Source organism: Pristiophorus japonicus, chromosome 15 (genome assembly GCF_044704955.1).
Source record: "Pristiophorus japonicus isolate sPriJap1 chromosome 15, sPriJap1.hap1, whole genome shotgun sequence".
Classification (NCBI taxonomy): domain Eukaryota; kingdom Metazoa; phylum Chordata; class Chondrichthyes; family Pristiophoridae; genus Pristiophorus; species Pristiophorus japonicus.
In genome coordinates, this window is record NC_091991.1 from 56,927,610 (window position 1) to 56,942,233 (window position 14,624).

Consider the following 14,624-nt stretch of genomic DNA (forward strand, 5'->3'; position numbering starts at 1 on the left):
AGGGCCAGAACATGGCGAGTTTCATCGCCGTCCTTAGACGCCTTGCGGGGCAGTACGATTTTGCAGGATCCTTGGAGGAAATGTTGCGGGACTTTTTCGTGCTCGGAATTGGCTATGAGGGCATCCTTCGCAAGTTGCTGTCTGCCGATTCCCTGGATCTGAGCAAGGCCATCACAATAGCCCAGGCCTTCATATCCACGAACGAAAACACGAAGCAGATATCTTCACAGAATCGAGGCTCACCGGCAAGTACTGTGCTTAAAATAAGGCCTTCAGCAGGCAGGACTGTACGCGATAGGGCCCACACGGCCACAGAGGCCAGGCCCAGGGTGACTCAGAGGCTGCTGGGGAGTGCTAATGTGAATCCATTAACGTCATGCTGGCACTGCGGGGGCAGTCACAGAGCCCATCAATGATTTTTCGAGCACTACGTGTGCAGGGGCTGTGAAACAATGGTGCACCTCCAGCGATTGTGCAAGCGACCTCGGACTCACCACGTGGCAAAGTCAGCGACCGATCCAGCGTGGATCACACTGAACGAGTAGGACAGGCAACTCAGCTGGAGGATGGGAAGGAAGTTTATGGGGTACACACCTTCACCACCAAAAGCCCTCCAATAATGTTAAAAGTCAAACTTAACGGCATTCCAGTCTCCATGGAACTGGACACGGGAGCAAGCCAATCGATAATGAGCCAGAAGGCCTTTGAGAAACTGTGGAGTAATAAGGCACAGAGACCAAAACTGAGCCTGATTCACACTACACTGTGCACTTACACCAAAGAACTCATACCTGTTATCAGCAGTGCGGCAGTGAAAGTATCGTATGATGGAATGGTACATAATTTACCACTATGGATTGTACCAGGCGATGGCCCTACACTGTTCGGCAGGAGCTGACTAGGCAAGATCCGGTGGAACTGGGACGACATCAAAGCCCTGTCCTCGGTGGATGATGCCCCGTGCGCCCAGGTGCTAAACAAATTCCCGGCGTTATTTGAGCCAGACATCGGCAACTTTACAGGTGCCAAAGTGCAGATCCACCTTGTTCCTGGGGAACGGCCCATTCATCACAAGGCTCGAGAAGCCCCATATATGATGCGAGAGAAAGTCGAAATCGAGCTGGACAGACTTCAACGAGAGGGAATCATATCGCCAGTCGAGTTCAACGAGTGGGCCAGTCCAATTGTGCCAGTGCTAAAGAGCGATGGGACGGTCAGAATCTGCGGGGACTACAAGATGATGATCAACCGAGTCTTGCTACAGGACCAGTACCCACTACCCAAAGCGGAAGACTTATTTGCAACGCTAGCAGGGGGAATGTCGTTCACCAAGCTAGACCTCACCTCCTCTTAAATGACGCAGGAGCTGGCTAAACCGTCAAAGAAGTTGACGTGCATCAACACGCACAAAGGATTATTTCTTGTATCCCAGATGCCCCTTTGGGATTCGCTCGGCGGAGGCCATCTTCCAGAGGAACATGGAGAGTCTGCTGAAATCAGTTCCATGTACAGTGGTGTTCCAGGATGACATCTTGATCACTGGTGAAACACCACCGAACACTTGCAATACCTGGAAGAGGTTCTAAAGCGACTGGACAGAGTGGGACTCAGGCTGAAATGCTCCAAGTGTGTTTTCCTGGCGCCAGAGGCCGAATTTATGGGGAGAAAGATTGCGGCAGATGGCACCAGGCCCACGGACTCCAAGACGGTTCTGCTCAGCTACCGGATGCGCCCCCCACTCGCTCACCGGGGTTCCCCCTGCAGAATTGTTAATGAAGAGAGCACTCAAAACCAGGCTCTCCTTAGTCCACCTTAGTCCTCCTTAGTCAGTGATCACATAGAAACCCAGCAGCACAGGCATAACGTGTACCATGATCGCACGGCGGCCTTGCGTGACATTAAAGTCAATGACCCAGTGTTTGTTCTAAATTATGGTCATGGTCCCAAGTGGATTGCTGGCATTGTCTTAGCCAGGGAGGGGAATGGAGTGTTTGTTGTGAAATTGTTGAATGGGCAAACGTGCAGAATGCACCTGGATCAGACCAAACCGCGATTCACGGACTACCAAGAACAGTTTGAGGAAGACCCCACCATCTATGATCCACCAACACACATCCAACCAGCAAGTGACCTCGCTGTCAACCATGAGAATGAACCCACCTTGCCCGACAGTCCGACCAGACCAGCCGAGCTCCCGTGCAGCGATGACGTGACCAACTCACCCATGCCAGGATGTCAACTCAGGCGATCGACCAGGGAACGCAGACCGCCAGATCGCCTCAACCTGTAAATAACTTGTACTCAAGACTTTGGGGGGAAGTGATGTTATGTATGTGAACCTCACCTGTGTGTAAGACTTGCCACCAGAGGGCACACCAGTGGGAGACCTATGGGTCACCTGTGTGTACCCTGGTGCAAGCAGGTATAAAAGGCAGGCCACCACATTGCTGCCTCACTTTGGAGCTATATTAAACAGACTAAGGTCACAACGGTTTAAGTTTACAACACAGCCTCGTGGAGTTATTCCAAACATAACAAGGATTAACCAAGACAACTGGAGATCAGCTCTGCTGCACGGACCTAGTGCGCACACATATTGCAATGTGGGCTGGCCCGTGCTACCCCTGGGCCCTCGCCTCTTCTGGGCTGTATTGTAATATTTAAATGACCAACCCATCTCCTGGGAGTGGGTTGGTTGCCTCACCCCACCACCCTACCGCCCCATCCTGCCTCCATTAAAACCAAAAGTTGGTGGGTTGCAGGCAGCTTAGGTTTGGGTTAGAGATTTTTAAAATTTCACATCCCACCTGACCCAAACTCACCTGGTTTGGGGGGTTAAAATCTCCCCACAGAGTTGGTTATGTACCAAGTGTCCTTTTTAATATTTTCATTTCACAACTACCTGTACCCGTTTCCTCCTCTGGATAGTTGCTAAATGTCAAAGTTATACTCACAGTTACAGCTTTAAGTGATTGTACAATCATCCAGTGAATTTCATCAAACAGTTTATCAGTGACCTTCTTTCCCCGTGTGCTCTCCAGGTAGAGTTTCAAATTTGCCACAGTCCACTTCCCACCATGAATGGGATTGTAGTCATCCTTTAAAAAATAGAAGAGGAACATAATTTTTAAATTTTCTGCCAGTGCTCACAGTAAGAGTTTAAAGTAGCTCGCAATGAACATGAATTTCTGTCACAAAATTACCCATCATTTGCTATTACCTGTACTTGACACCAAATTAGTAATTGTATTCAGAGAAGCCAATGATGGTGGTATGGGAAAAGGATCGCTCACTGTGAAGCAGGGATGGTCTTTTGAGGTTGGGGTTAAAGCACAGTGTAAGAGAACCTTTTGTTCCATCTCATCCATGCTGCATCTTACAGCAGGACAAAAAATGGAAAAATTATCTTGTTCTTGGCATGTATGTTCCTCACTTACATCAACACAAAGTTCAGAAAAATAATTGATTGAAAAATCTTTTCCAAAGAATTGGGGGCAGCATATTGGAATTTTAAGCATGTGATCTGATGCGTCCCTGATCTCAACATCACCTAGAGCAGTAACATTCTGCCTATTCCAGTGGGAGGAGTGTGAATTGGAGTTGTTCCAGGCTACTATTTGCGAAGGATGACTAAATTAATATTGGCAGAGGTTTGGAGCAATTTTCTCAGCTATGAATAACTATGGTTGCAAGGTGACCAAGGCTGGGAACTGAATATTCAGGTGTATTTGCCATTTCGGAAGGATAGCCAAATTGGAAAAGAAGGTAGAGTAGCTCTGTTAATAAAGGATGAGAAGTGCAGTAGTGAGAAATGATATTGGCTCAGAAGATCACTGGTGGGAGTGGTCTACAGGCCCCCTAACAGTAGCCACATTGTAGGACAGAGTATAAATCAAGAAATAATAGAGGCTTGTAAGAAAGGTACGGCAATAACCATGAGTGATTTTAATCTTCATATTGATTAGACAAATCAAATTGGCAAAGGTAGCCTTGAGGAAGAGTTCATAGAATGTATGCGGGATGGTTTCTTGGAACAATACATTGTGGAACTAACCAGGGAGCAGACTATTTTAGATCTGGTAATGTGTAATGTGTCTGGATTAATTAATGATCTCGTAGTGAAGGATCCTCTTGGGAAGAGTGATCATAACATGGCAGAATTTCAAATTCAGTTTGAGGGTGAGGAAGCTAGTGTCTGAACTTAAATAAAGGCAATTACAAAGGTATGAAGGCAGATTTGGCTAAAGTGGACTGGGAAAATAGATTAAAGGGTAAGACGGTCGAAAAGCAGTGGCAAACATTTAAGGAGATATTTCATAACTCTCAGCAAAGATATATTCCAGTGAGAAAGAAAGACTCTAAGAGAAGGATGAACCATCCGTGGCTAACTAAGGAAGTAAAGGATGGTATCAAATTGAAAACAAAGGCATCCAATGTTGCGAAGAATAGTGGCAGGCCAGAGGATTGGGAAATTTTTAGAAACCAGCAAAGGATGACTAAAAAAATGATAAAGAGAGAGAAGATAACTTATGAGAGTAAACGAGCAAGAAATATAAAAACAGACAGTAAGAGCTTCTACATGTATATAAAAGGAAGAGCTAAAGTAAACATTGGCCCCTTAGAGGATGAGATTGGGGAATTAATAATGGGGAACAGGGAAATGGCAGAGACTTTGAACAAATATTTTGTATCAGTCTTCATGATAGAAGACACGAAAAGCATCCCAATAATTGATAATCAAGGGGCTATTGGGGTAGGGGAGGAACTTAAAACAATCATTATCACTCGAGAAAAAGTATTAGGCAAACAAATGGGATTAAAGGTGGACGTCCCTTGGACCTAAAGGCCTGCATCCTAGAGTCTTAAAAGAAATGGCTGCAGAGATAGTGGATGCATTGGTTGTATTCTACCAAAATTCCCTGGATTCTGGCGAGGTCCCAGCAGATTGGAAAACTGCAAATGTAACGTCCTTATTTAAGAAAGGAGGGAGACAGAAAATAGGAAACTATAGACCAGTTAGCCTAACATCTGTCTTTGGGAAAATGTTGGAGTCCATTATTAAGGAGCAGTAGCAGGACATTTGGAAAAGCATGTTTCAATCAAGCAGAGTCAGCATGGTTTTATGAAAGGGAAATTATGTTTGACAAATTTGCTGGAGTTCTTTGAGGATGTAACGAGCAGGGTGGATAAAGGGGAACCAGTAGATGTGGTGTATTTGGATTTCCAGAAGGCATTCGATAAGGTGCCACATAAAAAGTTACTGCTCACAGGGTTGGGGGTAATATATTAGCATGGATAGAGGATTGGCTAACTAACAGAAAACAGAGAGTCGGGATAAATGGGTCATTTTCAGGTTGGCAAACTGTAAATAGTGGTGTGCCACAAGGATCAGTGCTGTGGCCTCAACTATTTACAATCTATATTAATGACTTGGATGAAGGGACCAAGTGTAATGTAACATGTTTGCTGATGATACAAAGATGGGTGGGAGAGCAAATTGTAAGGAGAACACAAGAAATCTGAAAAGGATATAGTGAGTGGGCAAAAATTTGGCAGATGGAGTATAATGTAGGAAAATGTGAGGTTATCTACTTTGGTAGGAAAAATAAAAAATTATTATTTAAATGGGGAGAGATTACTAAATGCTGCCATACAGAGGGACCTGGGAGTCCTTGTACATGAAGCGCCAAAAGTTAGTATGCAGGTACAGCAAGTAATTAGGAAGGCAAATGGAATGTTGGCCTTTATTGCAAAGAGGATGGAGTATAAAAGTAGGGAAGTCCTGCTACAACTGTACAGGGCGTTGGTGAGACCACACCTAGAGTACTACGTACAGTTTTGGTCTCCTTATTTAAGGAGAGATATACTTGCTTTGGAGGCAGTTCAGAGAAGGTTCACTAGGTTGATACCTGAGATGAAGAGGTTAGAAACAGAGAAACATAGAAATTAAGTGCAGGAGTAGGCCATTAGGCTCCTCGAGCCTGCACCGCCATTCAGTAAGATCATAGCTGATCATTCAACCTCAGTACCCCTTTCCTGCTTTCTCTCCATACCCCTTGATCCCTTTGACCGTAAGGGCCATATCTAACTCCCTTTTGAATATATCTCACGAACTGGCCTCAACAACTTTCTGCAGCAGAGAATTCTACAGGTTGTCATATGAAGAAAGGTTGAGACATTGGAGTTTAAAAGACTGAAAGGTGATCTTATTAATACATATACGATTTTGAGGGGGCTTGACAGGGTAGATGAAGAGAGAATGTTTCCCCTCATGGGGGAATCTAGAACCAGGAGGCAAAGTTTCAGAATAATGGGTCGCCCATTTAATACAGAAGTGAAGAAAAATTTCTTCTCTCAGAGAGGGGTCGTGAATCTTTGGAATTCTCTACTCCAGACAGCTGTGGAGGTTGGGTCATTGAATATATTTAAGGTGGAGATAGACAGATTTCTGAACGATAAGGGAGTCAAGGGTTATGGGGAGAGGGTAGGGAAGTGGAATTGAGGCTAAGATCAGATCAGCCATGATCTTATTGAATGGCAGAGCAGGCTCGAGGGGCCTACTCCTGCTCCTATTTCTTATGTTCTTATGTGTGTTTCAAGAAGACTGCACAAGGTGAGTGGGTAGAAGAAACTCAGGAGCCAGTTTTCTGAGTTTGTGCTGCTGGTTGGGGTCTCACAATTTCTCCTTATGCATGGCTGGCTAATTCCCTAAAATAAAATATAAAACGATAGAAAACATTTTTTGTGACAGTCAGCTCTCCCAGGGTAGAGCCTTGCTAATCAGGGCAGGTTTGCAAAACTGGCCCATTAAAGTTCAATAACCTATCTACAACCCAAACTCCAATCAATTGAGACGATGCAACTTTCTCTCCTTCCCTGTGGAGAATCTTATCGGCTCTGTTTGCTAGCTCAAGAACTCACTATGTGGGGAGTTACAGGCATATAGTTATGTTTTGCTCTCCACTCACTGTGGGACTACAGTCTTGTAGCTATACATAAAAGGAACGGTATACCATACAAGTCTCTTGACCTCTCTGGGAAAATCCAGATCACATGTATACTAGCTCTTGACATTTCCCTGTTTCAAAACTGCCGTTGGGAGGTTTGCCTGCAACACTGAGAGTTGGGGAGAAAGTTGCCACAGGGACGGATGACGAGCACTGTGAAGTTTTTTTTATTGTAACCAGGCCTTACCCCATGTTTCTGTATAGCAACATTTGTAAGATGCACAAACATGTTGTCCAGTTCATTGGTGCTTGGAGTGTATTTAACGGTGCAGAAGCGGCAAAAACCCAGATTGTACCTAGAAAAAAAAAATTACTTTCAATGATAAAATGCAGAAGACAAATAAAGACTTTGGTACCACATTAAAAAAAAATAACTCCAGCTTGTTACCCAAAGGGTAAATCCATCCTTATGATTTTAGGTATCTGTAGCTTAGAAAACATAAAAACAATACCCGGCTATAGTTTACAAGTGTTAAGATAAAGTTGCATTCTTGATCCTGTCATCTTGCCCCAACGGCTGGAAAGTCTCAAGGAGCCCTTGTGGGGCCCAGGGAGCACTCCTGCCCCTTCTGATTTACAAGAATTCCACATAAAAATTTTGAAACTTACCTCTGCTGGCCACTCCATGGACTCCCGCCATGGTAAAGCTGTTAGAGTTGGCCCTCCCACTCACCATTCCCACCAAGTGGGAAAGGGGGTTAAATCGACCCCACAGGTTCTATACCTAAGGCTACTTCTGTCTTACCATTGTCAGATATCTGTAGCTCAACATTAGCAACAGATTTATATGATCTGAGCTTCCAATGGACGTCTGTGTTCTAAAGATGAATGTCTTGCATCCATGGATCAAAGTTAATAACATGCAATATTGTTATCTGAAAATAAAGTGGTTGAGGTTTGAAATCTATTGCACTTACATGTAACATTTTAACGGACGAATTGAGGTCACCAGCACATAGAAACGGAGGTCAAACTTCTTCCCACCAATTAGTAATGGACTGTCTATGTAGAGGGAGATGACATAATTTTCCTTGGAAGGCGTAGTCACAAAACTGCAAAAGAAATGAACATCAATGGTGGCACCCCAAGAAGCTGGTGGTGGGCTTTGTATCTGGGTCTTCTCAGATTGGAGGGTCGAAGAGGGCCATGCAGCAAGGTAAAAAGGGCCCAAAAGATAAATCTGACTTTTTTCACACGGATCCAATAAACCTTTGGGTTTTCTAGCGCCTTCTCTCCTACTGCAAGCCTTTAAAGTATTTGTGTTCCTGCCACCAATTCCAGGTGCAAAGTCCTGTAATGGGATGTGACTGAGCCATACGAATGGAATGGCCTACTAAATGGACATTCTGCCTGTCCAGTGCCTGGGCAATGGAAAGGGAGCAATATCAGGGCCAATGTTACCCCTACAGATCGCGAGGTCCCCTGCAGGGCGCTCACCAGCTGCGACTGTTGGAAAAGATATTGTGCAAATTTAAGGGCCCGTGCAGGGGGAAAAAATTAGAGAACATTAATCAGGGTCATTGGGTCTCATTTTGGGTGCCTTACTTGAGAAAGGATGTCAAAGCCATGGAGAGGTTCTGAAAGAGATTCACTAAATTTATATCAGAGATGAGAACCTTTAGTTATAGGGAGGTATTGGGGAAAATGGGGCTTTCTTCATTAGAACAAAGAAAGTTAAGAGGTAATCTGATAGAAGTGTTCAAAGCTATTAGTGTTTTTTTTGTAAGGTAAATGGGGAGAAACAATTTCCGTGTTCAGTGGGTGTCTCTTTTTAGTTCTCCTTCTGTCCTCTTTTGTTCCTCTGTCTTTTTCTTTTCTTATTTCCTTTTGGGTGGGAGATAGTGCATGGAATAGTGTGATGTGATGGGGAAAAAAGCCATCAACAGCTGCAAACAGCATTTGTGGTGGGAATTGCAGGGAAAATGTAATAAGAAATGCACAATGATGACGGATTCAGTCTTCATAGTATAGTCAGAAATCTGTGGCCACAGTTCTTCATGTAGTAGTTGGCTCAATTTTCCTGTTGTGTCTTTGGTGAAGCACATTCTTCTAACACAGAGCTCCTCACTAAAGTCTTCTTAGGACCTGTGTAGTCTTGGGGGGTAATATATTGAAGGGCACATCCTCTTCATATGCTATCTTACTCCTCTTTCCCTTATATTCTCCCGCTCTTTTTCCTCCTCCATTACAATGGTAAGCAAAGGTCTGTCCATTGGGAATCCCATACCGGGTCCATTGTTCCTCTCACTTTCGGTTGGGAAAAATATCCCAGGGGTCTCAAAGTCCCACATGCCGGCCGCGATTTCGCCAACGGGAGCGGGTGGCATCGGTGGTGTGTGGGAAATGCGCTCCCAGATGATAGCTCTGCGGGGTTCCCGGCCAATTAACAGGAAACTTGTCTGATGACGTCACCTGATGACGTGTCATCAGCTAGTTTTCTTAAAGGGACCATTGCCAACTTTTTTTGACAATTCTTCTGTCAGAGCTCGACAGCATTGAGGTGCTGCAAACACTGACAGACACTGAACAAAGGTGCATGGCTGCACCCAGGCTCTCCCATGACTCCCTCCAGATGCTTAGGGAAGTTCTCTTCCTTTTCAATGGGCAGAAGGTACCTCACCAGGACCCCACGCAGCCTGGGTTGCATATTGCACAGGAGGGCACAAGCAGGGATGTCGTCAGAAGGACCTGGATGCAGTGGCACAAACCTTTCAAAAATCTCAGTGGATCACAAAACTATCATGTATTCAACTGTCATTGTAATCCATGTATAAACTGACCTAAGTTGTACACCGTGAGAACACTGACCACTAGGTGGTGAACTTGTGGGAGACACTCCTAACCTGGACTTTCAGGTATAAAAGGGGAAGCTCCAACCATCTTCTCCACTTCAGTGCTGGCAAATAAAGGTTACTGGTCACAGAGTGACCTTCTCTCAAGTATGGGCCTCGTGTGCATTGGTACTGTATAATAAGGACATATTATTGGCGACGAGAAACTAGGATTTAAACCATGCGAACATGGCCACTAGCAGCACAGACGAGAGGTACTGTGTTGGTGATGATTGGGACGATTTTATTGAGAGACTACAGCAAAGATTCGTCACTAAGGAATGGCTGGGACAGGATTCGGCCGACAAACGCAGGGCTCATCTCCTGACGGTTTGTGGATGCAGGACGTACTCCCTGATGAAGGACCTTCTAGTGCCAGAGAAGCCGGTGGACAAGACTTTTCAAGAGCTCAGTAAGTTGATCGGGGAACATTTTAAACCAGCGAGCAGCATGCACATGGCGAGACACAGGTTCTACACGCACCGGCGGCGAGAAGGGCAAAGCGTTCCAGACTTCGTGGCAGATCTCCGGTGACTGGCGAGCCTATGTAAGTTTCCAGATGCATGCAGAGCGGAGATGCTGTGAGACTTTTTTATTGAGGGCATCGGGCACGCTGGGGTTTTCAGGAAACTGATTGAGACCAAAGACTTGACCCTGGAAATGGGGGCTTTGATGGCCCAGACATTTATCTCAGGGGAGGAAGAGACCAGAATGATGTTTGACAAAAATCTTGGTTTAAATGCAGCAAATGGACAGGGAGTCAACATTGTTAACGCGGCACACAGTTCTCCAGGCAGACAGGGGCAATTGGACATGCCCGAGCATGTAGTCGAACCCAAAGGGGGAATTCAACAGAGACAATGGCTAGCTGAACGGCGATTCATGGCCTCGCAAGGGACATTGCGGCCAGTAATGGGGCCATCAACACCTGTCAATGGTGCGTTTAAGGACAGTTACAGAGACAGCCAGAGATGATCGACTGGTAATGGACCTTTTGTTTCCAACAACGGCTCATGTTGGAGGTGTGGAGGCAAACACACAGCCAGAGCTTGCAGGTATCAGCAATATACCTGCAGAAACTGCAACATCAGCGGTCACTTGGCACGTATGTACAGGAAGCCTGCAGCCAGGTTGATGCATGAGGAGGACGGGCCCGATGTAAGCCCTACGAGGCCAAATGGACACTGGGGGAAATCGCTGGAAGCTGAAGTTCAGCGAGTTAATGTGAAGCACATATACAGTTCATACACCAGGACTCCACCGAAAATGATGAACGTGCTCCTCAATGGCATCTCAGTATCAATGGAGCTAGACATGGGGGCCAGCTAGTCCCTGATTAGTTCGACAAGTTGTGGGCATCCAAGGCCAGGAGGCCAAAATTATTGCCGATTGACGCACAGCTACGGACATATACAAAGGAGATCATTCCAGTGCTAGGCAGCGCCACGATAGTCGTGACCCACAAAGATTTGGAGAACAGGTTGTCACTCTGGATTGTCCCGGGGGACGGTCCCGCACTGTTGGCTTGCTATCATGAACTGGAAATGGGGCAAAGTCAATGCAATTTCATCTGTGGAGCGAATATCATGCTCACAGGTCCTGGACAAATTTGATTCACTATTTCAACCCGGCATTGGCAGTTTCATGGGGACCAAGGTAGTGATTTACATAAACCCGGACGCCAGGCCAGTACACCACAAGGCTAGAGCGGTGCCGTACGTGATGCAGGAAAAAATAGAATGCGAATTGGACCACCAGCTGAGGGAAGGCATCATCTCGCAGTCGAATTCAGTGACTGGGCGAGCCCGATTGTGCTGGTGCTCAAGGTGGATGGGTCAGTCAGGATATGTAGTGATTACAAAGTCACCATCAATCGGGTGTCACTCCAAGACCTGTATCCACTACCGAGTGTGGAGGACCTTTTTGCGACGTTATCTGGTGACAAACGTTTTTCAAAATTGGACCTTACCTCAGCTTACATGACCCAGGAGCTGGCGAGTGAGTCGAAGAAGCTGACCACCATCACAAGGGGTTGTTTGAGTACAACAGATGTCCGTTCGGGATTCGCTTGGCCGCTGCGATCTTTCAACGAAACATGGAAAGTCTCCTCAAGTTGATTCCAAGGACGGTGGTTTTTCAAGATGACTTCCCCATCACGGGTTGCGATACTGAAGAACACCTCCACAACCCGGAGGAGGTGCGACGCAGACTGGACCGGGTAGCTCTGCGACTGAAAAAGGCGAAGAGTGTTTTCCTAGCTACAGAGGTAGAATTCCTGGGGATTCTAGCAGCAGACAGGATCAGACCTACTGCGTCCAAAACAGAAGCGATCCAGAGAACACCCAGACCCCATAGCACGACGGAGCTGCGCTCATTCCTGGGGCTCCTGAACTATTTTGGTAACTTTCTTCCCAAATTGAGCATGCTGTTAGAGCCGCTACACATGCTCCTACGCAAAGGTCACGAATGGGTCTGGGGGGACAGCCAGAAAAGGTCTTTTGACAGAGCACACAATTTGTTATGCTCCAACAATCTGTTAACGCTATACGACCCATGTAAGAAACTTGTGTTAACGTGCGATGCGTCGTCCTATGGGGTCGGGTGTGTGTTGCAGCATATGAATGCCAAGGGTCAGTTATAGCCGGAAGCTTATGCCTCCAGAAGTCTGTCCCAGGCAGAAAGGGGCCACGGGATGGTAGAAAAGGAAGTGCTTGCATGTGTATACGCTGTAAAAAAAATGCACCAGTATCTGTTTGGCAGGAAATTTGAGCTGGAGACGGATCATAAACCCCTAATGTCCCTTTTGGCCGACACTAAGGCCATAAGTGCAAATGCGTCGGCCCGCATACAGAGGTGGGCACTCACGTTAGCCGCCTATGACTATACAATTCGGCACAGACAGGGCTCTGAAAACTGTGCCGATGCACTCAGCAGGCTCCCACTAGCCACCATCAAAGGGGCAACTGAGCATGCTGCTGAGATGGTCATGGCTGTTGAAGCTTTCGAAAGCGGAGGCTCACCCGTGACAGCCCGTCAGATCAAAGTCTGGACAAATAGAGACACGACACTGTCTTTAGTGAAGAAATGTGTCCTGAATGGGGACTGGGCAGCCACGTATGTGGCATGCCCTGAGGAATTTAAACCATTTCACAGGTGCAAGGATGAACTCTCGATTCAGGCCGGTTGCCTACTATGGGGAAACCGAGTAGTCATGCCCCAGATGGGCAGAGAGGCGTTCATCCGAGAACTTCACAATGAGCAACCAGGCATTGTCATGATGAAGGCAATTGCCAGGTCACACGTTTGGTGGCCAGGGATAGATGCAGACCTGGAACTTTGTGTTCACAGGTGCAACACGTGCGCCCAGCTGGGCAATGCGCCCAGGGAAGCCCCCCTTAGCCCCTGGTCCTGGCCCGCCAAGCCATGGTCACGCATCCATGTGGAATATGCAGGTCTTTTCATGGGAAAAATGTTTTTGGTTGTAGTAGACGCCTATTCCAAATGGGTCGAGTGTGACATTCTCAATTCAAGCACATCCTCTGCCACGGTAGAAAGTCTACGGGCAATGTTCGCCACAAATGGTCTACCCGACGTCTTGGTCAGCGACAATGGCCCGTGCTTTACAAGCATTGAATTCCAGGACTTCATGGCAAGAAATGGTATCAACCATGTCAGAACGGCACCGTTCAAGCCGGCCTCAAACGGCCAGGCGGAATGAGCAGTGCAGATAATCAAACAGGGGATGCTCAGAATCCAAGGGGATTCCCTACAAAGCCGCTTATCACGCCTCCTGTTGGCCAATAGATCCCGACCACACTCGCTCACAGGGGTTCCACCCGCAGAGCTGCTGATGAAAAGGATGCTCAAAACCAGGTTATCCCTTATACACCCCACTATGAAAGAAATTGTTGCGAGCAGACGCCGGTCACAATGTGACTACCATGATGGGAATGCGAGAGCGCGATGTATTGATGTCATTGACCCTGTCTTTGTCCTCAACTACGCTGCAGGGCCCAAATGGCTCGCAGGAACTGTGATTGCCAAAGAGGGGAATAGAATTCTGGTAGTTAAACTTACCAATGGACAAATCTGCCTCAAACACGTGGATCAAACGAAAAGGAGGTTCAGCAACCCCATAGAAGAAGCAGAGGAAGAACACGATGTAGAGTTCATCTCCACCACAGGTGACCGAACACCGGAACCAAGTGGAGGAGAGCCCAGTCACTGTGGGCAGTCCGGACAGGCCTGAGGCACCGCAAACAGCAGACACTCAGGCCAGCGCCCAACAACTGGAGCCCCAACTCAGGCGCTCTACAAGCGAGCGTAAACCACCAGAGAGACTTAACCTGTGATCCCAATAAGACTTTGGGGGGGAGGTGATGTCATGTATTCTACTGTCATTGTAATCCATGTAAAAACTGACCTCAGTTGTACACCGTGAGAACACTGACCACTAGATGGTCAACTTATGGGAGACACTCCTAACCTGGACTTTCAGGTATAAAAGGGGAAGCTCCACCCATCTTCTCCACTTCAATGCTGGCAAATAAAGGTTACTGGTCACAGAGTGACCTTCTCTGCAGTATGGGCCTCGTGTGCATTTGTACTATATAGTAAGGACATATTAAAAACATTACTGCAAAGCCACACTCAACCTCATCCGGCCGTGGCACTCATCACATCCCCATCACTCTGCCTTCCCTACCTACTTCTGCACATCCTTACTCACACCAACTTACCTTGCACCTCCATGTATCCCTCTCTCTCTCTATCTACATTATCACTT

General features: G+C 46.6%; 1 protein-coding gene across 1 annotated transcript in view; it reads right to left on the minus strand.

The window, feature by feature from the left end:
- The window catches only part of LOC139281485 (polyglutamylase complex subunit TTLL1), a 52,762-nt gene that overhangs the window by 11,792 nt on the left and 26,346 nt on the right, over positions 1 to 14,624 (minus strand). The window contains exons 4-6 of the mRNA XM_070901657.1: positions 7,925 to 8,059; positions 7,195 to 7,303; positions 2,955 to 3,098 (exon numbers count right to left, since the gene is read on the minus strand). Coding sequence (XP_070757758.1) covers positions 2,955 to 3,098; positions 7,195 to 7,303; positions 7,925 to 8,059 — 388 coding nt within the window. The remainder of the gene's footprint in view (positions 1 to 2,954; positions 3,099 to 7,194; positions 7,304 to 7,924; positions 8,060 to 14,624) is intronic.